The sequence below is a fragment of the Acomys minous genome (genome assembly GCF_964271855.1).
Source record: "Acomys minous genome assembly, chromosome: 8".
NCBI lineage: Eukaryota > Metazoa > Chordata > Mammalia > Rodentia > Muridae > Acomys > Acomys minous.
The window spans coordinates 18,084,473-18,109,205 of NC_140489.1; the positions used below are offsets into that span (position 1 = coordinate 18,084,473).

At 40.4% G+C, this 24,733-nt stretch overlaps 1 protein-coding gene across 3 annotated transcripts in view; it reads left to right on the forward strand.

The window, feature by feature from the left end:
- Nucleotides 1-24,733, forward strand: part of PPP4R3A (protein phosphatase 4 regulatory subunit 3A) — a 45,968-nt gene that overhangs the window by 16,002 nt on the left and 5,233 nt on the right. For 2 of the 3 annotated variants that reach the window (XM_084793879.1, XM_084793881.1), the window contains 8 exons: nt 2,817-2,915; nt 8,795-9,412; nt 12,114-12,191; nt 12,301-12,417; nt 14,697-14,852; nt 16,906-17,037; nt 17,138-17,240; nt 19,162-19,320. In XM_084793879.1, coding sequence (XP_084650005.1) covers nt 2,817-2,915; nt 8,795-9,412; nt 12,114-12,191; nt 12,301-12,417; nt 14,697-14,852; nt 16,906-17,037; nt 17,138-17,240; nt 19,162-19,320 — 1,462 coding nt within the window. The remainder of the gene's footprint in view (nt 1-2,816; nt 2,916-8,794; nt 9,413-12,113; nt 12,192-12,300; nt 12,418-14,696; nt 14,853-16,905; nt 17,038-17,137; nt 17,241-19,161; nt 19,321-24,733) is intronic. The other variant, XM_084793880.1, reaches the window with a different exon arrangement.

Sequence of the window (24,733 nt, forward strand, 5' to 3'; positions counted from 1 at the left end):
TATAGGTGCTCTTGCAGACAGAATGTTAGATTGTCCTCTAGAACAATATTTTATAGATAGGAGTCTGTTATAGCCTCAGTAGGGCCTTAGAGTGCTGTTAAAGGATTTTTAAAATAACTTCAGTTTGAATCTGTACTTTTTAAAAAATTTCTTTCTAACACATAAAGAAATACTTTGCTTTATCATTGAGTATTAAAATGAGTCTAGAAGGACGTTAGCATTGGTCAGGTCTGGGTGTGGTGGCACATGCCTATGAGCCTAGCACTTGATTCCAGGACAGCAGAATCATGAGCCTCAGCTATAACGTTTGAGGCCTTGTAACAGAAAAATAAAACAGATAAACATAGCTCAGTGGGGCGTAGAACAAGTGTAAAGTTAACTATGCTGGTGGTACCTGCATACCTGTAATTCAGTACTCGGGAGGCTGAGGCAGACACGCCTGGACGGCATGATCCTATGTTAGCCATAGAACATGGAAACAGTGTGAGGTGTTGGGGAGAACAGGTAGGTGCTTAGAGATTTCAAGGGCAGCAGTCATGAAGGAAATAGACACGCTAGCCCCAGCACTGCTGTTAAACTGAAAACTTGGCAGAAATGTTCCTGAGCAACATGAGGAGGGTATGGAGACATTGATAAGGACTGCGGCTTATCCGGTTGGTACAACAGCAGTCAGGAGGCAGACATTACTTGGCTCAAGTACTCAGTGGAATCTGGTCCTTCCAGATCTACCTTAATCCTTGAAGGCTTGTAGGGTTGAGGAAAACTTCATGGATCCCTGGGAGAAAACTCAGTCTTCGGGTTGAGACTGGCCCAGAACAAAGGACTCCTGTTCCAGGCTGTCAGATGGGACTGGGCACTTTCCTTTATGCATCCAGAGCACAGGCTGGCCTTCTGAGGAAGACATCCCAGAGGCCAGGTAGAGGGAGCCCACAATTCTAGCCTGTCGATGTGGAAGTCTACCTGGACCCTTGACTCAAGGGTAAGACAGGTTCAGGATCTCTAGCTTATTAGCTCTAGAAACTGTTTGATGCTCCTTGCTGGTGCAGACAGAGGATTGCCACTTGATGTATCCTTAAAAACCCACATTTAGGCTCCTTCTGGTTGAGCCTAGCAGCTAGAACCACTCAAGTGTCATAGTCAAAGGAGTAGTTCATCCTGAAAGCTTTCTCCAGTTTACAAAGCTAATTCTTGCTGTAGGCCTTGTGGGCACACAGGTTCATTGGACTCTTTGTTTTGATGTTGGACTGGTTTATTAACTCTCCCAGCCTTTTAAGAATACAGGCTTCTGAACTAGATACTGGGGCACATACAGCAGTAATCTTAACTACTCAGCTCAGTGCAGAGCCACCTAGAGCAATACTATGAGACCCTTTTTCAAAATAAAGTTCTGGAACTAGTAAAGATGATTCAGCCAGTAAAAGTGCTTGCTGTCCAGCCTGACAACCCGGAGTTCAAGCTCCTGCACCTACATGGTGGAAGGAGAGAACAGACTCACACACTGTCCTTTGTCTTCCACACGTACACCCGCAGTGCTCGTTCCCTCAACACACACATGCTTGTTTGGTTTGGTTTGGGGGGGGGGGGATGAGGTGGCGTTCAAGACAGGGTTTCTCTGTGTAGCCCAGGCTAGCCTTGAACTCACATAGATCTGCCTGCCTCTGCCTCCCGAGCACTGGGATTAAAGGTGTGCGCCACCATGTTACAGATTTACCCATGTTTGTTTTGAGAGCAGATCTTACACTGTAGTGTAGCATGGCTTAGAACTCATATAGCCTTTGCTAGCTTAAAACTCAAGGCAGTCAACCTACCTCAGCCCCCTAAGTGTTGGATTAGAGACAGGGTTCATTCATGCCTGGTTTAGCTACTAATTTCAGAGGCTAAAGAAGCCACAAGTAAAGAACAGCTGTTGACAACTGGGGGTGGGGCAGGTTTTATTATCCTTTATGTAGACTTCTTGTTGAGAATTTTAATAAGACTATAAAATACTGTGGGGGCTGGAAAGATGGCTCAGCAGTTAAGAGCACAGGCTGCTCTTCCAGAGGACCTACACGCAGCTCATAGCCACCTGTAACTTCAACTCTAGGGCATCCAGAACCCTCTTCTGGCTTCCATAGGTGTTGCACAAATGTGCACCAACACACATAAAATAAAGGATGAGCCTTTAAAAAAAATGTGTGTGTGTGTGTGTCTTTGTACAGTGGTTTTGGTTTTTTAGTATGTAAGTATTGTGTATACATTTTACAGTGTTTTTCATATATTGGCCAGACTTACAGGTTTTAAGAAATTATTTATTTTTATGTGTATTGATGGTTTGACTGCATGTATGTCTGTGTGAGGGTGCCAGATCTTGGAGTTATAAACAGCTATGAAGCCAGGCGTTGTGGCGCACGCACTCGGGAAGCAGAGACAGATCGCTGTGAGTTTGAGGCCAGCCTGGTCTACAAAGTGAGTTCAGGACAGCCAAGGCTACACAGAGAGATCCTGTCTCGAGGGGGGTTTAAAAAAAAAAAAAAGAAGAACAAAACAAAACAAAAATCAGCTATGAGCTGCCATTTGGGTGCCAAGAATTGAACCCAGGTCCTCTGGAAGAGCCATCTCTCCAGCCCCAAACTTCTATTGTTTTTAAAACATTGTTTCACATGTAGATTTGACAGAGTGAAGTGTAAAAAAGCATTGATTATTACTAGTAGCAGTGTTGGAAATGTAAAAGATGATGTTCTGAATTCCTGTTGCCTTGTTGCTTTATTCATTTGCTATATACCTTAAAGAGTTTGTGATAACGCATGTAATCATTCAGACGTTTTTTTCCCCCAAAGGACACTCTGATTGTATGGTCTGAAGCAGAAAATTATGACTTGGCCCTTAGCTTTCAAGAAAAAGCTGGATGCGATGAAATCTGGGAGAAAATATGTCAGGTAATTATAAGAATAGAGAAACAGTACACTGTCTTTAATAATTTTTCACTCAGTAAACAAGATAGTGGGTTTCATAATGATATTTAAGTGTAAGTACATTGTTGTGCATTTTTAATGCCCCCATTACTGTCCCTTGTCCCTCCTCCCCTGGTTCCCTTTTTTTCCTCATGTAGTCCTGCTTTTTGTCATGTGTTAAGTCTAGATTCTGCCTATGAAAGAAAACATGTAGTTTATCTTTCTTATTCTCCATTACCTAACTTGTTTCCCCCTTAAGATCTCCTTCCTCAGGGAAACCATAGCAGGCCCTGCTAAGAATAAAGTGGGGCAACAGGGCAGGGTGGGGGGTGGTTCCCCAGTTGAGAGATGTGGGGCAGTGAGAGGCAAGCTAGGCTCAGTAGGTTCTACTGCTGTCGGCCAGTGATCAGACACGAGGTAGAAGGCGAAGACGGAGCCAAGAGGGACACAAGTTTTGGCCTGAGCAAGAGGAAGGTTGGGCATCTGAGCTGGGGACAGTTGCAAGAAGAGCGGGCTAGCTGGTTGTGGCAGCACATGCCTTTAATTCCAGCACTCGGGAGGCAGAGGCAGGCACAATTCTGAGTTCAAGGACAGCTGGGGCTTTAAAGAGAAACGCTGTCTTGAAAAGACAAAATCCCTCTTTACCCATAAAGGCCCTGGTCTACTTTCATGTGCTGTTAATCCTGAATCCTCTCCATAAGAAGCATGCTTGTCTGTCTTGCCTAATCTATTTAACCTGATGATGTCTAGTTGCATCCATTATCTACAAATGACATTTCATTCTTTACAACTGAGTAAAACTCCAGTGTGTGTGTGTGTGTGTGTGTGTGTGTGTGTGTGTGTGTGTGTGAGAGAGAGAGAGAGAGAGAGAGAGACAGACAGACAGACAGACAGACAGACAGACAGACAGACAGACAGACAGAGAAATGCTTTATCCATCCACCTGTTGATGATGTGTCTCTGGGTTGGCTTCTTATCTTGACTGTTTTAAATAGTGTAGTAAACATGGACATATTTGTATCTGTGATTTATTGACTTAAATTCCTTCAAATGTTTACTTAGGAATGTTAAAATGCCCATCGTGTGGTGGTTCTAGTTTTAGTTTGTTTGCTTTTCCCCCCAAGAACCTCTGTACTAATTTCAATAGTGACTGTGTTAGTTTATGTTCCCACCAGCAATGTTTCCTCTACATCTTTGCCACTGTCTGTCATTTTTTTTTAATGGTAGCCATTCTGATTAATATGAGATGAAATCTTGATATTTTGTTTTGTGTTTTCTTGGTGACTAATGATGTTTAACACCTTTTTATTCATTTTATTTAACTTATAGATAAAATTGTGAATAATTATAGTATACAATGACTCCATTTTCAACTAACCCACATCTAGCCCCTGATACCCATATTCTACTCCTGTTTCCAAAGCTCATCTTTCCTGGCTTCCATATAAGTGAAATCCTGAACTTTTCTTATTTTATATAGCGGAACTTTCCCCAGGTTCACCCATGTTACTGCAAATGGCATAGTTTTCTTCTTTTAACATTCAGTTGTAAGCCTCTGCCTGCCTGCGTGCTGGGATTATAGGCATGCACCACCTCACCCAACTTAGGCCAATATTCAAAGTAGTAAACCTGGGCTGGATTTGTATCTGTCCTGCTTGGCTCTCCTTTGATTATAGTCTCATCTTTACTATGCCTTTTCATAAGCCGTCTTAAAATGTGTAGCCCAGGTCCATCCTGAGCTTGCCTATGTAGCTAAGGATGGTTTTAGACTAATTATCCAAAAGCTGGGTGCCTTCCTCCATCTCCTGAGTGCTGGGATGACACATGTAAGCTACCATACCTGAGTTTTTTACTGTTTATGGATCGAACTGAAAGCCTCATGGACGCTAAGCAAGTGCTCTTCCATCTAGGTTATATTTTGAGCCTATTCCCTAGTCTTTGTTACACTGTTGTATTTTAAGATTTATTTTTACTTAAGCGTATACCTGTATGTCTTAAGTGTTTATGCATGTGTGTGCTAGTGTCGGGCCAGAAGAGAATACTGAATCCCTGTGGAACTGTACTTACAGACATTTGTGAGTTGTCCACCCTGGTTGCTAAAATCTGAACCAGGGTCCTCATGATGGAGCACCAGGCACTGGTAACTAACTGCTCAGCCATCTCTCCAGCTTATGGGCTATTTTGTTTGGGAAGGTTTTTGGTTTTTTGGTGTTTGTTTGCTTGTTTGTTTTTGAGACAGAGTCCCAGCTCAGCTAGACTTTGAACTTGTCAGGTAGCTAAGGCTGACCTTAAACACCTGGTTATGCTGCTGCCTCCATTAGAGGCATGCCCCACGATGTCCAGCTTTAGTCTTTGTGCTGTGTTTTTTTGTTTTTTTTTTTAACCAACCTTCATTTGCAACACAGAGAATGCATTACTTGTATGCTTTCTCTATAATAGCTTACTTAGGTACTTTATGTGTTATCTTATTATATTTATCTTATGTATTCCTCTGCAATTATATTTAAATTGTCTTTTTTTTAAAGACTTATTTACTTTATGTATGAGTACTGTGCCTGCATGTACACCTGCAGGCCAGAAGAGGGCATCATCCCAATATAGATGGTTGTGAGCCACCATGAGGTTGCTGGGAATTGAAGAGTAGATAGTGCTCTTAACTGCTGAGTCATTCCAGCCCTCAAACTGTCATTTCTTGCTGGACTAGGTGGCTCACACCTATAATCCCAACACTTGAAGGCAAAGGCAAGAGGATTGATAGGAATTCTAGGCTAAACTTGCCTACATAGAACGTTCTAGGTCAGTCTAGGATACAAAGTAACACCCTACCTCTTAAAAATACCCATCAGGTGTTATCTCTCAGTTACTTTAAAAAAAAACAAACAGTTTTTTCTGTGTAGATTAGGCTAGCTGAACTCGGAGGTTAACCTTCCTTTGCCTCTCAAGTGCTGGAATTAAAAGCATGCACCACCACAGCCTTGCCTTTAGTTAATGTTACTATTTTGTGGGTTCTGACTTAATAATCTTGTTGTTGTTTTAAGATTTATTTGTTTTTATTTTATGTGCTACATGTATGTCCGCATGAAGGTGCCAGATACCCTGGAACTGGAGTTACAGACAGCTGTTCCTTTGGAAGAGCAACCAGAGCTCTAAACCACTGAGCCATCTTTCCAGCCCTCTGACTTAATAATTTTCTAGATCCTGGCTCACTCTACAGATGCCATTACATTTTGCTTCAGAGCTCTTACATGTTTCTCTTTCTTAGAGTTCCTTTACCATTATTTGATGTAATTCCTGGATCTGAACTCGAGATCCGTTTTTGTCTTTAATTTAGTTTATGAATAAAATTTTTACCTTTTTTTGGGTAGATAAAAACATAATTTGGGTATTAGGAACCAAAAGCTGTAATGCAATTCTGTGTGTACAAAACAACATAGAACCAACTTGGACTATTCCTGGTAGTAATTGGATGTGTGTGGCATTCCTTTGTTTGTCTTTAAAGATTGATTGAGTGAGTGTACAGTGTTGTGTTCCCATATACACCTGCACACCAGAAGAGGGCACCAAATTTAATTACAGATGGTTGTGAGCCACCCATGTGGTTGTTGGGAATTGAACTCAGGACCTTGGGAAGAGCAGCCCATGCTCTTAACCTTTGAGCCATCTTTCCAGCCCTGTGTGTGGCATTCTTAAAGTAGTGCAGCCCACTGGCTTAAAGTCAAGATCATATCACTTCGGAGTATATTTCAAGACATCAGCTATCAACCCTTGGAAAAATAATCAATATCGGTTTCAGTGTGTGTGTGTGTGTGTCTCATGCCTCATCCTCGTGTTCAGCACCACCAGGGTCTTGGCTTTGTAACCTTGACTAACCTGGAAGTCAATATGAAGACCAAACCGAGACCTTGAACTCACAGATCTTGCCTCCTGAGAGCTGGGACTAAAGGCTTATACACAAATATTTTTAATCATTCACCACATTCCTCTACTCTTTTTTGTCCCGCTCCCCACTAATACCTTTTCTCTTCCCAGTGAACACCTCTTCTACTTTAATGGTGTGTGTGTGTGTGTGTGTGTGTGTGTGTGTGTGTGTGTGTATTCTTTCAGTTTATCCATCTGTCCCTCTATCCCAGTGAGTTTCGCTAAGGTTGTTTGTTGGAAGAGCATTAGGTGTCCTACACCACTAAAGGAGATGCCTCTCTCTACATCCCTCATTGAACATTAGTTGTATATGAATGCCCAGGGTCAGGAGATGGGGCCCCATGATCCCCTCCCACTTCCATGACAGGATGTTGATGGGCCCACTGTTACAAGTAATCTTAGCTGCTGTGAGTTCAAGAGTTCAAGAGCATCATTCCCAGAAGACAGTGGTCTACAGTAATACCTTCCTACCCTCTCTGTCTTTTAGATTCTTTCTACTCATTCTTCAGTGATGATTTCTGAATCACCCTTGGAGAGGGTGATAAAGATGTCCATTTTTTTGGCTGAGCATTCAACCATCATTGTAACCACCACAAAAAGAAGCTTCTCTAACCAGAGCTGGCAGCAACATTAATATATGAACAATAACAGTTTAAAAGAAAAAAAAAATTTTTTTTTTTTTGGTTTTTCCAGACAGGGTCTCTCTGTGTTAGCCTTGGCTGTCCTGGACTTGTTTTGTAGCCCAGGCTGGCCTCGAACTCACAGTGATCTGCCTGCCTCTGCCTCCCAAGTGCTGGGCTTACAATAACAGTTTTTAAGAAGGAAATTCAGCAAACACATCATGTCCCCTTAGCAAGACAACAGCAGTAGCTTCAGTACTAGGGCCTATGACCTCCCTAGCCATGGGCTTTTTACCAGATTTATAGTACCAGATATGAATTCTGTTCATTGAATTGGGCATCAGATCTAATCAGAGTGCAGTTGGTTACCCCAGAACGGACTTACCACTGTTGCGCTCATCTTGCCTGGTAGTTCATTCAGTGTTGTCAGAATGAGTTGGATATCAAACTGAGACTTCCACAACAGACATAACCCAGTTCCTGCTAGACTTCTGTGTTCTGCAACAAAGGCACGTGGTTGTTTTTAAATGACATAAAGTTGGGATTCATAACAGAAGCGCTTCTGGAGAATCACAAAGGCTACAAATATGTGTGTTTGGTAAAGAGAAAATGTTTTTATTGCTTGCTTATTTAACTTTCAGCAGGTATCCCTGTGGACAGGTCTACACAAACAGACTTCGCTTACTGTATGTGTGGCTTTGTTATTATAGCTGCACTTTGAACTAACCAGCTTTTCTTAATCACGGGGCTACTACCTAGCATTTATAATATACCGCTGATCCACCCTGGTCCATAGCTAGTTTGCCCCTGGTCTTTGGAATCAAATGGCATTAGATATTCCTTTTTGTGTATGTGTGTTCATTATAGCAATAGCATTATTAAAATACAAAAGCTCCTTCTGATTTTACTTACATTTTGAAGAGCTTGGGAGATACTATCTAATGTATGGCACATATTTCTGTGAACTTTCCCTGCTTAGAAAAGATAGCCATGGACAGAAGACTGGATGTTTTGATTAGCCCTCTGTGTGTAGGTCCTGAAGTGACTCTGACAGTCTCAGTTTAGGCTGTCCTAGGAGGCTGCTCCTGACGCATGTACTTCAGGAGACCGAGTATTCAGTTTCTCAACTTTTTAATGTTTGCATAAACATGAAAGCATGTTGTTTGGAGAGTTACAGCATAGTAGACAATTGTATCAAGTTTGATAAAAGGTTCTTAAGACTTGAGATGTCATTACAGCTTTTTTTAAAATGTCCTTTTCATCTGAGGCTTTTGTTTAGATTTACAGATTGAATTTTGTTAGCTACCACAAAATCTTTTTTTATAGGTTCAAGGAAAGGACCCTTCAGTGGACATCACTCAGGACCTAGTGGATGAATCTGAAGAGGAGCGATTTGATGATATGTCCTCACCTGGGTTAGAGTTGCCGTCTTGTGAATTAAGTCGACTTGAGGAAATTGCAGAGCTCGTGGCATCATCTTTACCCTCCCCCCTCCGACGTGAGAAACTCGCACTAGCACTGGAAAATGAGGGTTATATTAAAAAGCTTTTAGAGCTTTTTCATGTGTGTGAGGATTTGGAAAATGTTGAAGGACTGCATCACTTATATGAGATTATCAAAGGGATCTTCCTCTTGAATCGAACTGCTCTTTTTGAGGTTATGTTCTCTGAGGAATGTATAATGGACGTCATTGGATGCTTGGAATATGACCCAACTTTATCACAACCACGAAAACATAGGGAATTTTTAACAAAAACAGCCAAGTTTAAAGAAGTGATTCCCATATCAGATCCTGAGCTAAAACAAAAAATTCATCAGACATACAGAGTTCAGTATATACAAGATATGGTTCTCCCTACCCCTTCAGTCTTTGAAGAAAACATGTTATCAACACTTCACTCCTTTATCTTTTTCAACAAAGTAGAAATTGTTGGTATGTTACAGGTAAGTTGGGCCACTGTCCATTTCCTGTCCTCTCTGTCCCTTCCCTACTTAAAAAAAGGTACTTGCTTTGATTGATTAACATTTAAAATCCTAATTACATTAAAAAATAATAGTTTTCTTAAATCTTTACATTATGATAAAGAATGATGTGCCTGACCTCATGGTTGTTTTGTGGGTAGGGATGGCAAGCATGATAGCATTTGGTTAGCATGCACTGGAGATCTAAACAGTCTCGGGTGTCATAAACTACAAAGGGAACAACTTCAGGGAAATAACGTTAATAATAGTTGATGGAGCTAGAGGCATAAGAACATGTGCGGTTCCTCCAGAGAACTGAAGTTCGGTCCTATTACCTACATCAGGTACCTATAACCACATATGCACATATTCCTCCCAAAAGAGTGTTTTTGGAATAGTTGAGAATATTGGGACTTTGGACTCTACTTGTTACTTAATAGCTGCTATGTGATTTGAACAGTTGTTTAACCCCTTGAATTCCCCATTTGAGGAGTAGTCATACTAGTTCCATAGGAGACTGTGAAGTGTCTGAAGATCAAGTAAAACCATGCAGTAAAGTGTGGAATGTTTCTGCAAAACTTAGGTTTAAAAAAGGATCTCTATTGATAATCGGTTTGTACGTGATCTGTGTCACATAGTATTTGATAAAACGTTGTTCTAGTTGAAATAGAATTTTTCTATTTTGTGTGGGTGTGGTAATATCTGTACATGTGTTTACAGGTACACGTACCTTTGTACATGGGGGCCAGAGGGTGTTCTCTGTTACTTGCTGACTCATTCCTTTAAGGCAGAACCTTTCTCTGTAGTTTTTCATTGTTATGTGTCCTTGTTGTCCCTGTTTCCAGCCCCGCTCAGGGGACGCTGATGGTGTGTGTATGTGGGACCATGCCCAACTTCCTGTCTAGGTGCTGGGAGTTGAACTTAAGCTCTTACGATTGCACAGCACGCTCTCTGAAACACTGAGCTTTCTCTCCAGCCCCTAAAGTATAATTTTTTTCCTACCAACCTTCTATATGTACACATTCAAAGTCACACTTTGCCACTGACTAGTTCCTCTGTGATACCACTAAATATTCTGATGCTAATCTGGGATGTATATTGAAATTGAATCTCATTAGTTTTTTAAAAAAGAAGAAAACATGGTCAGAATAATATTGTTTATATATATTTATACTTGTTTAGAAGAAATAACCAGCATTATAATTGAGTGTTAAAACAGAAAATGTTTCCTGAACACCTAATACGGTGAATATAATACTTAACACCTAAGACCACCAACATGGTTCAATGCTAGAAGGACAGAACCAACTTTCAGAAGTTACTCTCTGGCCTCTGTATGTGCTCTCTAGCACACCGTTCCCCTCACTCCTAATAAATAGATACATCTCTTTAAAAACAATTACACGATAGTCTGCATGTATTTACACTGTAGCTGGAGTAGCATTAAATATACTCCTAGCTAAAAAAAAAAAAAAAGATTTATATTATTAACTATCTCTAGATGAGAAATTGTAATGAGGAAAATTCACGGGGACCAGGGAGAATCTATATTGCCATTCACTTCCTGGAATAGTATCCTGTAGTAGAATCCTTTGGAGCCTTTTCAAAATTAATGTGTTAAATAATTATTTCAAAATAATTTAGTGTGTTAAGGAATATATATGTAATGGGTATCTTCAAACAGTCGATATTTATTTAAGAGCTCTAATTTTAACTCCCCACCCCCCACCCCACCCCACCCCCAGACAGGGTTTCTTGATGTAGCCTTGGCTGTCCTAGACTTGATTTGTAGACAAGGCTGCCTCAAACTCACAGGGATACACCTGCCTCTGCCTCCCAAATACTGGGATTAAAGGTGTCTACCACTATGCTGGGCAATTTTAACATTTTAAAATTTTGCATCTTTTTTTTTTTTTTTTTTTTTTTTTTTGTATCTTTGAAACCTGAAGAAAGTTCTGTTTTCATTCCTACTGGAGATTGTAGAACCTAATTTCTACTATTAGCTTGTATAAGCTTGGAAAAATGATCTTGGCAAACACTGGCTGCATTGTACGTGTTTGTTTTATTTGACTGTTTGAGACAGGACCTCACTGCAGCCCATATTGGCCTTTAACTCTCCATCCTCCCTTTGCCTCCCCTGTGATTTTTTATTTATTTTTTTATTTTTATTTTTTTTAGTAAAGATTTGCCACTAGGCTGAGTTTCGTTGTAACACATCTATACTAATTCAGTTACATACTGCCTGGCTGGTCTCCTGCAGTAGTAGAGTATGAGAAATCAGTGGCCTGCAGAGAGGGAGAGACTTCCTGATAGGGTTAGGAAAAGAGTCTTGTCAAAATACGAAGGTAATGCTTCTGATAGAAAATCCCCAGCTTAACTTTTTGTTTGTTTGGCTTTTGGTGTGAGACAGGCTCTCACTGTATAGCCTTGGCTGGCCTGGAACTCACTATGTAGACCAGGCAGCCTGGCATGAAACTCCGAGATCCACTTGCTTCTGCCTTTCTATTACCAAGAATAAAGGTGTGTGGGCTCCCATGTTTCACAGTATGCATATATATGTATCTTTTAGTAGTTTGGGGGTTCCCCCCCTTTAAAAAAAGTGTTACCTTTGTTTTATCAAGCCAAAATTGTACTTTATACAGTTTTACTAGTAAGATAACTAAATTTGTCATTTATTTCATAGGAAGATGAAAAATTTCTGACAGATTTGTTTGCACAACTAACAGATGAAGCAACAGATGAGGAAAAAAGACAAGAATTGGTAAGAAAACAAATACTAGGAGAGCAGAGAAGTAAAACCTTTATATCCACTCAATACTTTTCTAATTTCAGATTAACTTTTTAACATTTGTCCTTTTTCCTGATTGCAGGTTAACTTTTTAAAAGAATTTTGTGCATTTTCTCAAACGCTACAACCCCAAAACAGAGATGCTTTTTTCAAGACTTTGTCAAACATGGGCATATTGCCAGCTTTAGAAGTCATCCTTGTAAGTTTGCTTCTCTTCATTCTGAACTACCTATGGAGTCCATATCAGAAGCTGAATGTGATGTCACAGTTTGATAGTTTGAAATTACATCACTTCCTCTTTTTCCTCCTTCCCATATACCTTCTTATTCTCAAACAAATGGCCTCTTTTTCTTTATTACATGTATACATATATACCTAAATAACAGCAACACCCCCCCCCCTTTTTTTTTCGAGACAGAGTCTCTCTGTGTTAGCCTTGGCTGGCCTCAAACTCACGGCGATCCGCCCGCCTCTGCTTCCCGAGTGCTGGGGTTAAAGGCGTGCGCTACCACTCCCGGCTCAGCAAACCCTTTTTGTGTAATAAGTAAAGCATTTGAGTATAGCTGATATTTAATACTGTCTATTACATAAAGTTAAAAGAAACATTACAAGTCCCCCTCATGTGGCACACGCCTTTAATCCCAGCAGAGGCAGGCAGATCACTGAGTTTGAGGCCAGCCTGTTGTACAAAGCGAGTCCAGGACACAAAGGCTACACAGAGAAACCCTGTCTCAAAAGACCAAAAAGAACAATAATAATACTAGTTTTCTGGGGGCTTGAGAGATGTCTCAGTGGTTAAGAACACTGGCTACTCTTCTCGAGTCTTGAGTTCAATTCCCAGCAATGGTGCCTCATGACCATCTGTAACGGAATCTGATTTCCTCCTCTGGTATGCATGAAAACAGCACTTATATACATAAAATAAATAAATCTTTCATTAAAATAATTTTCTGCTAGGTGTGGTAGTACACACCTTTAGTCCCTGGTAGAGGCAGGAGAATTTCTTTGACTTTGAGACTGGCCTGTTATGCACAATGAATTCCCAGCTACTGAGAGCTAGTAGCTACTCAGTGAGACCTTGTCACACATAAATACAAACAACAATTTATTACATCTTTAATAATTAGCTTTGTAATTTATCAAATGAAATGTTAAAAGGCAGGCCTGGGAATTGTGATTCATGTCATGCCTTTAATTTAAGCACTCCTGGCCTTTTGGGGGTTGGGGGATGGTTTTAAGTATATCTTAGGTTGAGTCAGCTAGTAAAAAATGCTGCCCATGCAAGCCTAGTGGTTAAAGTTCATTTCCTAGAACCACGTCAAAAGCTGGATGTGGTGTCTCATTCGTATATATTTTTACACACTTACGTATGTACATCTAATAGCAGAACTCCTGGTTTAGGTGGCATCTGAGACAGAGGATTGTCCAGAGGCTCACAGGCCGACTAGCTATCCTTGACCATACCACACCGCAGCAGACACAAGGCAGGCCTTGTCCCATAAGAGGTCTCCTTTTACCTTAGCATGTATGCCCCCCACCCCAGTAAAGTGTGTGTGTGTGTGTGTGTGTGTGTGTGTGTGTGTGTGAATGTAAGTATGGTCACCTAGCCACTGAGCGTGTGGAGGTTGTAGCACTCCTTAGGTAGCAATCTTTGCTTTCCATCCTGTTTGAGAGAGTGCCTCCTGCTTTTTGTTGCTATGCACTGCATGCTAACTAGCTAGATTGGGTGCTTTTAGGGATTCTCCTGTCATTAACCCCCTCCTCCCCCCCCCCCCCCCATCTTTGTCAAAGGAGCACTGGGTTTAGAAATGTGCACACTTACCCATGGCTTTACCTGGATTTTGGGCATTTGAGCTCTGGCTTTTAGGCTTTTTTGGCTAGTGCTCTATCTGCTAAGGAATCTCCCCAGCCCTGAGATAAATTTTTACAATTTTGACCATTTCGTTCAGTGTGTTATGATCGGGTTCCCCCATCCCACTCTTACTGAACCCCCTCTTCTGCCTAACTCATCCCTATCTTACTTTCATGTCTTTTTCTTTCTTTCTTGTTTTTATGACCACTGATTTTAATTAGGGTTGCTTACATAAATAAGCATGAATAGGGAATTGCTTGCTGGAGCATTGAGCAGCTTTATCGGTAGCTACACCACCAGAAAAATAGTTCCTTCCCAGCAACCATTTGGATGTTTCTTCTTATGTTGCAGTGCTTTGTGATCATATCTTTTGTTAGATTTTAGATTATTTCATTGATAAAGTTCAGTGGGTTTATGTGTGTGTTTTGCTTGTTTGGTTTTGGTTTTTGAGACAGGCTTTCTCTATGTTATCTTGGCTGTCCTGGTCTTACTTTGTAGACCAGGCTGGCTTCAAACTCATAGCAGTCCTCCTGCCTCTGCCTCCAGAGTGCTGGGATTAGAGACGTGTGCCACCACGCCCGCCAAGTCCAGTGTTTTTATAAGAGACTGACACTTTCCCTTTGCAGGGCATGGATGACACCCAGGTGCGCAGTGCTGCAACTGATATATTCTCATACTTGGTTGAATATAACCCATCCATGGTACGAGAGTTTGTCATGCAGGAGGCACAACAGAATGATGATGTAAGTAAGAAGTTAACAGAGCAAAAAATAACCAGCAAGGTAAATATTATTTACACTAATAGTAAGTATTTATGAGTAGGAGGTTATAGCTGGGTCATATATTTTTAAGATTCACTACTGCTCTTTGGGAAATGTAGCCATAATGTCAGGTGACTTCCCCTTCATTTGCCTTAGTTATAAATTTAGTGTTTGACATCACCTTTTTTAATTGTGAAGTTGACTTGGCTATAATGTCTAATTTAAACCCTTAAATCAGTTGACCATTTTGTATGTGGAACTGTGAGTAACTTTTATTGGCAAGCACTCGCAGAGATGGATTCTGAGAATTCATCAAAACTAAAGAGATAAGGGGCTGGAGAGATGGCTCAGTGGTTAAGAGCAAAAGGAGCTGTACATGCTGGGTGTGGTAGTGCATGCCTTGAATCCCAGCACTCAGGAGGCAGAGGCAAGAGTTCAAGGTCAGCCTGGTTTACAGAGTTGGGCTACACAGAGAAACCCTGTGGTGGAACGAACAAGCTGTACATTTGCATGTATTCTGTTGGCGTTTAATCTGAAATTAGACTAGGTAAATTCACTTTAAAAGTAATTTAGACTGTCACGGTAGTGTAGGTTGAATTCTGTGATATATTAGACCAGTGGTTCTGAGTTTTTCTCCTTCCTCCCACATTTTTGGAAGCCACATTTACTTAAGAATAGATTAAAGTGCTGGGCATGGTGGCACACGCCTGTAATCCCAGCACTCAGGGAACAGAGACAGGCAAATCTCTGAGTTCAAGACCAGCATAGTCTACAAATTCCATCCAGGACAGCCAAGGCTACACAGAGAAACCCTGTCTCGAAAAACTTAAAAAAAATAAATAAATAAATAAAAAAGATGAAGCTATCTTAAATGCTTTGAGAAAGGGGAAGTGATGTCTCTTCTCAGGGAGGGGCGTCTACAGACTTTGAGCTTACAGTGTTTCTTACAAAAACAAAAACAAAAAAGCTTTTATTACTTTTTAAAAATCTGCTGTGCCAGTTTGAAGTTGAATGCCTATAATATCTATATTTATGGTTTGTTTTTAAAATTATAGCGCTAGAGTACATACAGAAATGCACCATGAACTATTAAATCTTTTATCACCTTTTTCTTCTGTGAAATAGTCCTATCTTGAGAACCAGAATATCTTGAGTAATTAAAACTAAAGACTGTTGTTGTAGGCCCTGTAGCCGCTGGGTGAGCAGACATACATGCCTGTACATCTCACATCTCATGAACATGTATCAGGCCTCTGGGCTTTACTTTACCAATCATTTCCATATACTGTCTGTAATTTTCTTTGTCTCTGTCTGTCTTACCACTGCATACATAGACGGAGTTTGCTCACTATATTGCTTGGTTTTTATTTATCTCTTGGGTCAAGAACACCAGACCTAGAAGGTTCTTAGGAAAGCCAGAAGTTGGTTTCCGTGGAATCGACATAATATGCTAGTGTTCTGTACATTCTAGTCTTACTTTACTCGAATAATATTTCCACAAATGGAAAACTACAACAGTAAATGCAATGAAAGTAAAGCAGGTTTTTAGATTGTAACTAAGTATTCTTACTTTGACGCCATGACTCTGAAGCCTGTGAGCTTTCGGCAGAAGGTAGGTGGAGTTATGAGAGAAGCAAAACCTGTCTTAACATCCAGCCTGAACTTCGTAGTGGTTTTTGGTTTTCTGTGCCCTTCACCACTTTGATCAGACAAGTTTAAAGAGAATACGAAAAGCCATAAGTAGTGGCACACGCCTTTAATCCCAGCACTCAGGACGCAGGGGCAAGCGGATCTCCACGAGTTGGGGGCCAGCCTGTGAGTTCCAGGACGGCCAAAGCTACATAGTGAGACCCAGTCTCAATAGGGGGAGGGGAAAAAAAAGATAATAGAAAAATAAACTTTTACAGATACTTTCTAATGTCTTTGTACCACCCATTAAGGGAAAGAACACTTCCATCTACCATATCAAATGAATCAGTCATTCTATTTTATTTGAAGTTAAAATGGCTAGAACTAGCTGTAATGCTATAATATGTGTCTTAGTAATCTGTATTATGTGTATTTTTATCACCAGGATATTTTGCTCATCAACCTCATTATAGAACATATGATTTGTGATACAGATCCTGAGCTTGGAGGAGCAGTCCAACTCATGGGCCTGCTTCGAACTTTAGTTGACCCAGAGAACATGCTAGCCACTGCCAATGTAAGCCACAGCCATTTCTCCTTTTTCATAGTAGTATGCTTTTATTGCTGGTAGGAACCAATACAGTTAAAGTTCATCGAAGTATTTTTTGATTCCATAGAAAACAGAAAAGACTGAATTTCTGGGTTTCTTCTACAAGCACTGTATGCATGTTCTCACTGCTCCCTTACTAGCAAATACAACAGAAGACAAGCCTAGTAAAGGTAAGATGATACAGGTTCGTAGCTTTCTTGAACTGTGAAACTCAAAGCTGGTCTGAGTAAGTCTAGATTTAAGACTTTGGGGCTAGTCTAGATTTAAGACTTTAACTTAGTGGTTAAAGAGCCCTGGCTGCTCTTCAGAGAATCCTGGCTTATTTTCAGCACCCACACAGCAGCTAACAGCAAACAGTCTGTAACTCCAGGCCCAAATCGTCTGACACCCTCTTCTGGCTTCTACGGGCACTACACACACATGGTCTGAGAAGTATATGCAGGCAAAATACTAAGGCACATAAAATAAAAAATAAATTAAGTCTGTAAAAGAAGAGACAAAAGCAGGGACAGCAGGATGCACCCTAAGAAGGAAGTAGCGATCCTTAAAGTTATATAAATAGGTTGAGTGAGATTTAATATGGATTTTCAAGAGACTTTAAGATAAAATTTGTTTAAAAGTACCATAATCAAGGTTAATAGAAATGTACAAAAGAAAGTAATTTGTTTTCATGTTGTTTTGTTTGTGAGAGGTTGGTTGGTTTGATTGATTGATTGATTGATTGATTGAGAGCTCTTGTTATGGGATCTATGTTGGTCTCAAATCTTCCTGTTTCAGCCTCCCCAGTGCTGGGATCACAGGTATGTGCCATGGTACATGGCAAACTATTGCAGTTTATTTCTTAGGACTTGTATATATGTGTGTGTTTTATAGTTGTTATTGGGAAAATGCTGTTGAAGTTCTATCTAGGAACCCATATATTATTTCCCCTTAATAAGTTCATAATGTAGTATGTTTAATTTAAATCATACTCCTATAGTATTATTCATGATGTTAATAGAAACTAATTCTGTTTAAAAGGGGGGTGGCGCTGGAGAGATGGCTCAGCGGTTAAGAGCACTGACTGCTCCTCTGAAGGTCCTGAGTTCAATTCCCAGCAACCACACGGTGGCTCATAACCATCTATAATGTGATCTGATGTCTTCTTCTGGCCTGCAGGGGTACAAGCAGTCAGAGCATTGTATACATACTAAATAAATAAATAATTTTTTTAAAAGAAAAAAGATGGTAGCTTAACTTTTCTCTTTTACTTTTTTTTGGGGGGCGGGGCACGAGACAGGGTTTCTAGAGAAACCCTGAGTTCTAGAACTCAGGTGTAGACCTGGCTGGCCTCAAACATACAAATATCCACTGGCTTCTGCCTTCTAAGTGCTAGGATATAATGTGTGTGCTCATGCCTAACACATTAAATAAATGCTTGTATGACTCTAGAAATCAAGTCTTTGAAATATCATTTTGCTTCTGTCTGTAATTATTTATATTGGGTAAAATTTGAGATCTGTTTCCAAATTTACACATTCAAGACAGATTTAGCTGAGTGTGGTGGCGCACACCTTTAATCCCAGCACTTGGAAGGCAGAGGCAGGTGGATGGCAATGAGTTTGAGGCCAGCCTGGTCTATCTACAAAGTGAGTCCAGGACAGCGAGGATGACACAGAGAAACCCTGTCTCGAGGGAGGTGGGGGGGGGGGCGGAGAGAGAGAGAGAGAGAGAGAGAGAGAGAGAGAGAGAGAGAGAGAGAGAGAGAGAGAGAGAGAGAGAGAGAGAGAGACAAAAAACACCCAGCATTTACTAATAACCTGCAGACGGTACTGCGCCATAATCTGTGGAAGCTAAACAGTAGGAATGGGGTGGAGGGGGTGGAGGGGGTGGGGGGTGGAACCTGGAGAGACTTGCTGGCTTTTAAAGATTAATCATGTGTTGTGTTGTGAGCTCACTGTGATTAGTTATAAACAGCACAGAGTATAATGGAATCACTGGAAGCAGAGAGAGCATATTTACACCAGAGATGAAGGTTATCTGTCTGGTGTGGCTTCTTACACTGTTTCTTGTCTGTTCACCACATATATGATCGTGTTTTGCTTATTTTAGATGATTTTCAAACTGCGCAATTACTGGCACTTGTATTGGAATTGCTAACATTCTGTGTGGAACACCATACCTACCACATAAAGAACTACATTATCAACAAGGACATCCTTCGCAGAGTGCTGGTTCTTATGGCCTCCAAGCATGCTTTTTTGGCATTATGTAAGTGCTTCTTAAAGAATTGTTATCTTTCTGTAGTGTTCAGTTACTAGCTTTAATTGCTGAGAACATCACTGACTGAGGGTCATCAGGCCTCGGATTTTACTGCAAGTTCTGTGCCCTGTTGTCGTAGTTTGGCAGGGGTTAAGGAAGACACTTCATCTGAAGTGGGAGTTATCTCCCCAGTCAAAAGAGCAGCTTAATTTAATAATAACAACAACAACACAGAGACTACATGGCCCACAAAGCCTAAAATATGTACTTGTGGACCTTTTGGAGAAGGTTTTGTGAACTATTTCATATTATATATAGCTTTTTTTAGTTTGGTTTTGCTGGGAGTGGGGTGGGGTCCATTTTTGGTTTTGTTGTTTTAAATTTTTATTAACAGTCTTTCTGCAGCCCAGACTTAAGCTCACAGAAATCTTCATGCCTCAGCTGCCTGACTGCTGAGGTTACAGGTATAAGCTGCCATTCTTAGCTTTACACGTTGTAATGTTTGTTTCTGTGTATGGTGCTGTGAATTGAGCCCAGTACCAAAAACATTTGCATACACTTGACCACTACACTGTACCCCTAGCCCAAGAGCAACAGGAAATTTATTTTTGGCTGGCCTCAAACTCACAAAGATCCACCTGACTTAGTTCTGCACTTTTAAAGCTGACATTCACAGTGCTGAGAACTTAGTTTATTATAGTAAAACATACTTGTGAATCAGAAGTAAGCTAATCAATATTGCTTTGGTCATGCTATAGCCAGACTTCTTAGGTAATGAGTTTGCATTTCCTGGTAAGTTGATTGACGAAGTTTAGGGGTGCTCTGGAGGCTGAGATACTGCCAAGTAACTTGCCAGTTGGCTTTTAAAGGTAAGTTGGGAGGTAGGCGGATCTCTTGAGTTCAAGGGCAGCCTGGTCTACAAAGTGAGTCCAGGACAGTCAAGGGTAGACAGAGAAACCCTGTCTCAAAAAGACCAATCAATCAATAAATAAATAAAGGTAAGTTGGGTTTTTGTGTATGTGTGTTTGATTTTTTACCCCCCAAAGGCTTCATGTTTTACTTAAGTTTCCACTGGTTGGCTTTCTTTGTTTGACACGTGTGGTGAAAATACATGTGCTTGGAATATGCCTTTTTACAACTTGAAGAAAATATTGGGTTCATTTACTTTCCACTGAATAACTTTGGCTATGGTATCTATAATATTGACAAGGACTACCAAAAAAAAAAATCATCTACCAGAGAGCTCAACACATATAAAGAAGGGCTTTAGGAGTTAGAAAGGTGACTCAGTGGTCAAGAGCACTGGATGGTGTTCCAGAGGACCGGAATTCAATCCCCAGCACCCATATTACAATTCATAACATCTATACTCCAGTTTCAGGGCAAATCTGATGCCCTTTTCTGGCCCCCATAGGCACCAGGCACACACATGGTCCACGGGTATATATACAGGCAAAACACTGTACACATAAAAACATTTCCCGAAAGGTGATATAGTACCAAGGCCAAGTTCTTTCAGGTCTGTATTTGGGGAAAGGAGAAAGAAAGGGAAAACTGAATACAAAGGTTGAGTTTAAATTGTTTTATTGGGCTGGAGAGATGGCTCAGAGGTTAAGAACACTGACTACTCTTCCAGAGGTTCTGAGTTCAATTCCCAGCAACCACATGGTAGCTCACAACCATCTATTATGTGATCTAATGCCATCTCTGTCATGCAAGCAAAGCACTGTATACAAAATAAATCTTTAAAAAAAAATAGTTTTATTTAATAGACAGATACTTTGACACCTAAAGTTCTAGTACTCCAAAAGGTAGGCCTATCTCTGTGAGTTCATGGCTAGCCAGGGCTACATAGAGAGACCCTGTAACGAGGAGATGAAACACAGGTTACTATTATATTTAATGCATATTTTTATATATTTATCATGTCAAGCTAAGGTAATTCTTACAGTTGATGGCATGGCATTTATAATTAGTTTTGTTTTCATAGTTCGTTAGAGTGCTAGGTGAAAATCAAGATCTAACTTAACTGAACTTAGAGAAGTATAGTAATAACTTGTTCTAAGTTTTCACAACGTGTTAGCTTGAATTGTCTTGTTCATGAGAGAGAATGACATTGTTAACAAAATGTGAAGTTAAGATGTTAAGTGTAGGCAAGTGGTGTGTTTGCTGTAGGTGGGGAACGAGCGCACCAGGCGAGTGTCAGGACATGGAAGCTGAAGAGGCCTTTGCTTTAGTTCAGGCACTTCCTTTGTCTTCTTTTCTTGTGTAAAAAGAGTTTATTATAATCCAGTAAGGGCTACATATCATTTTATAAGACGGAAATCCTATTGGAAACTATTCTTCCTTCTTAGGTATATTCTATTCGTATTTTATAACTAGGACAAATTACTTGGAAACCTAACTCCTTCACAGTGGAGGGTGAGAACATCTCAGACAATAGCAGTCAGCAGGAAGGAGCCCATTATAAAGCCTGGCTTTATAGTGTGCAGTGAGAACTGTGTAAATTTGGGGAAACAAACGCCTCATGGTTCTTCTAGGAAAGTATACATTGAAATAAAAGACATATTATTTCAGAGAGAAATTTATAAGTTACATACACATTGTAAGTAGAAAGACAGTGAATAGTTAAATGTAGTTTGGAGACTTAAAGAGCTTTAAATTTTATATGTTGATCTTTAATTAGTATTTGTCACTTTTTAAATATAGATAAACAAGAACTCTACTTACTGTGCCTTTTAAAGGCTTTGGACGCCCCCCCTTTTTTTTTTTAAGATTTATTTATTATTTATATAATATTCCGCCCCCATGCCGGAAGAAGATACTAGATCTCATTATAGATGGTTGTGAGCCACCATGTGGTTGTTGGGAATTAAACTCAGAACCTCTCAGCCATCTCTCCAGCCCCAGACTGGGCACTTTTATCTTGACTAGATAGTGTTGTTACAAAGTATGGAATTCAGGCTGGAGAGGAGGATTGGTGGGGAAAAGCAGCTTCTTGCTGGTTTGGTCTTTTGAACCTACATGGTGGGAGAGGACTAATTCCTAAAAGCTGTCTTCTGACCTCTACACATGAGTCATGGCACACACATTTCCACTCCCACAATACTAAATGGAGAACAGAAACAGAGCTCTGTAAAAAGAATACATTTCTTTTCAAGCTTTGTTGTAGGGCCAGAGGCAGCTCAGTGGTAGAGTGCTAGCATCATAAGGCCCTGGCTGCCGTCAGTCCCCAGCATCAATGGAGGAGTAGCAGAGCCTTGCTGCAAAGCTTCTAGTATTAGTTCCATGTGTGGTAATGAGTCTCCTGCTTGCCCCATGAAATCTCATGTCATGTACTACACAAAAAATGTGATCAAAACTGAACATAAGAGATTCCTGGCCTAATGAAGATTGATGGTGTTATGAGTGGAAGTAGAGCGTAGTTTACATTGAAAATGCTATCGTATATCAATTCTGCATAGCTGGGAGCTTTCTCTAATCTCCTTTGAATGACTATACTCTATAGAATTGACTGGAAAGCCAGAAGTGGTGGCACCTTTAGTCCCAGGACTCAGGGAGGCGGAGGCAGGCAGATCTCTGAGGTCTAGGTCAGCAAAGCAAGTCCAGGACAGCCAAGGCTACACAGAGAAACCAAGAGGAAAAGAATTGAGTGGTAAAATGTGGGAAACAACTTGCTATTCAATAGCAAAGAATAATGGTATTTGGACATTTTGTATTGGGGGGGGGTGAGTTTAAGCAAATGCTATTGATGTAAATTAGACCTAAGGGAAATACAAGAAAAAGCCCACCAAGAACGACATTCTATCCATGTTAGCACTTCCTTGGTAGGCGTGCTTTCAACAGGTTAAGGGTCTTGTCTGCATGTCCTGGCCTCACTGAATTCTGGGAAGGTAGAAGACTTTTGCACATGCCTAGGAACTGCATATCTAAATAGTATTGGGGCTAACGTGATGTTTTGATAGGGCACAAGTCTCCACAAAGCCTGCAGCATTAGGTTACCAAATCTTAGAATAGTATTAATAGCTGTTGCTTTAATTACTAAAAGTTTTAAATTTACATGTTAGCATGAGCTGTAGATTTTTATCTAAGAAAGTAAAGCTGTCTCACTAAGTTCCTTTGCCAGCTAACCAAAACCAAAAGAAGTCACTGTGTTAGAGATAAACCCTCGTTAGGCCGTCACTCACCACATGGACCAATGCCTCTTACTGCTTAAAAGCTCTTTGCCACATCATTGCTTTTACATTTTTTCAGTAGTTTAAAAATAAACCGCAGTTGTTACTCTAAAACTATTTTGAAGCTCCCTGCCCAGAGTGTTTCTTTATGAAGATACACTCTTAAATAAGTTGGATTGTTAGGGCAGTTTCTAACCAACTGTACCTAATTGGGCATTCACTTGTGGACCTCTTTGTGCCAACTAAAGAAAAATTGAGCTGCTTTACTCCTCTGCCTTCCCACCCAGAAACCGTGTCAGCATGGTTGCCTGGCTACCTGCTCATGAAGGACTTGATTAATAACAAATTGGCAATTTAACGAGCCACTTCCATGATCTCCAAAGAAACCAAAATACAAACACAATATTTAATCTTGCCAACCGAAGACGATGTGACTACATGAAGTGAGTATGCTTTTTTAAACTGTTTACAGTAATTGGGGCATTAACTTACTGATAATTCCATATAGGTTAAAGAGGGCTTTGCTGAAGTCTACTGTCTAAGTATATTTGGATCTTGATGAATGGTGACTTAACAGCCCACACCTCAAGATGCAAATATATATCTGCTGATCTGTAAGTTAAAGCCTACTTAATTATTAAAAGGAAAACCAGGGGAAGATTAAAAAGCATACTCGCTACAATGAGAACAGGACCGCATTTTAAAACACTCTAAATTGACATCTAAACCGTGGGAAGGCAATATTGGGGGCATGCAGATTTTTGTGGCTTATTGTCTTTTTTTAACCACATATACAAATAAACCAGTGTAACTACACGAACTCAATAAAATATTAAGAGTGTCCAAAAGTGTGAAGGTCAAATTAAAATACAGTGGATTGCCCTAATAAAACAGTGCTTTTTTTTTTAGTTGCTTTAAAATGTATTTAGAGGGATATGATGAAGTAATATGATAGCACAGTCCTTGCCTCAGCTATAAATTGCACGTTTGCCAATTGTGGTTGGTGTATTCCCAGAACTTTTCTGGCTTTCTAAGACTTGTGTTCTATGATAACATGCACTACCTTTGGGGGCTGGGGGATCTCTTGTCCTTACCCTCTAGCCTTGAACTTTAAACAGACCTCTTCCACAGCCTCCTAAGTGTTGGGTTGCAGGCATGAATTATCCAACCTACTGGCATAGACTGTTTTAGAATGCCTTTTCTTCCAGCACTCTTAAGATCCTTGTGTTTAGGATAAAATGCTGCAT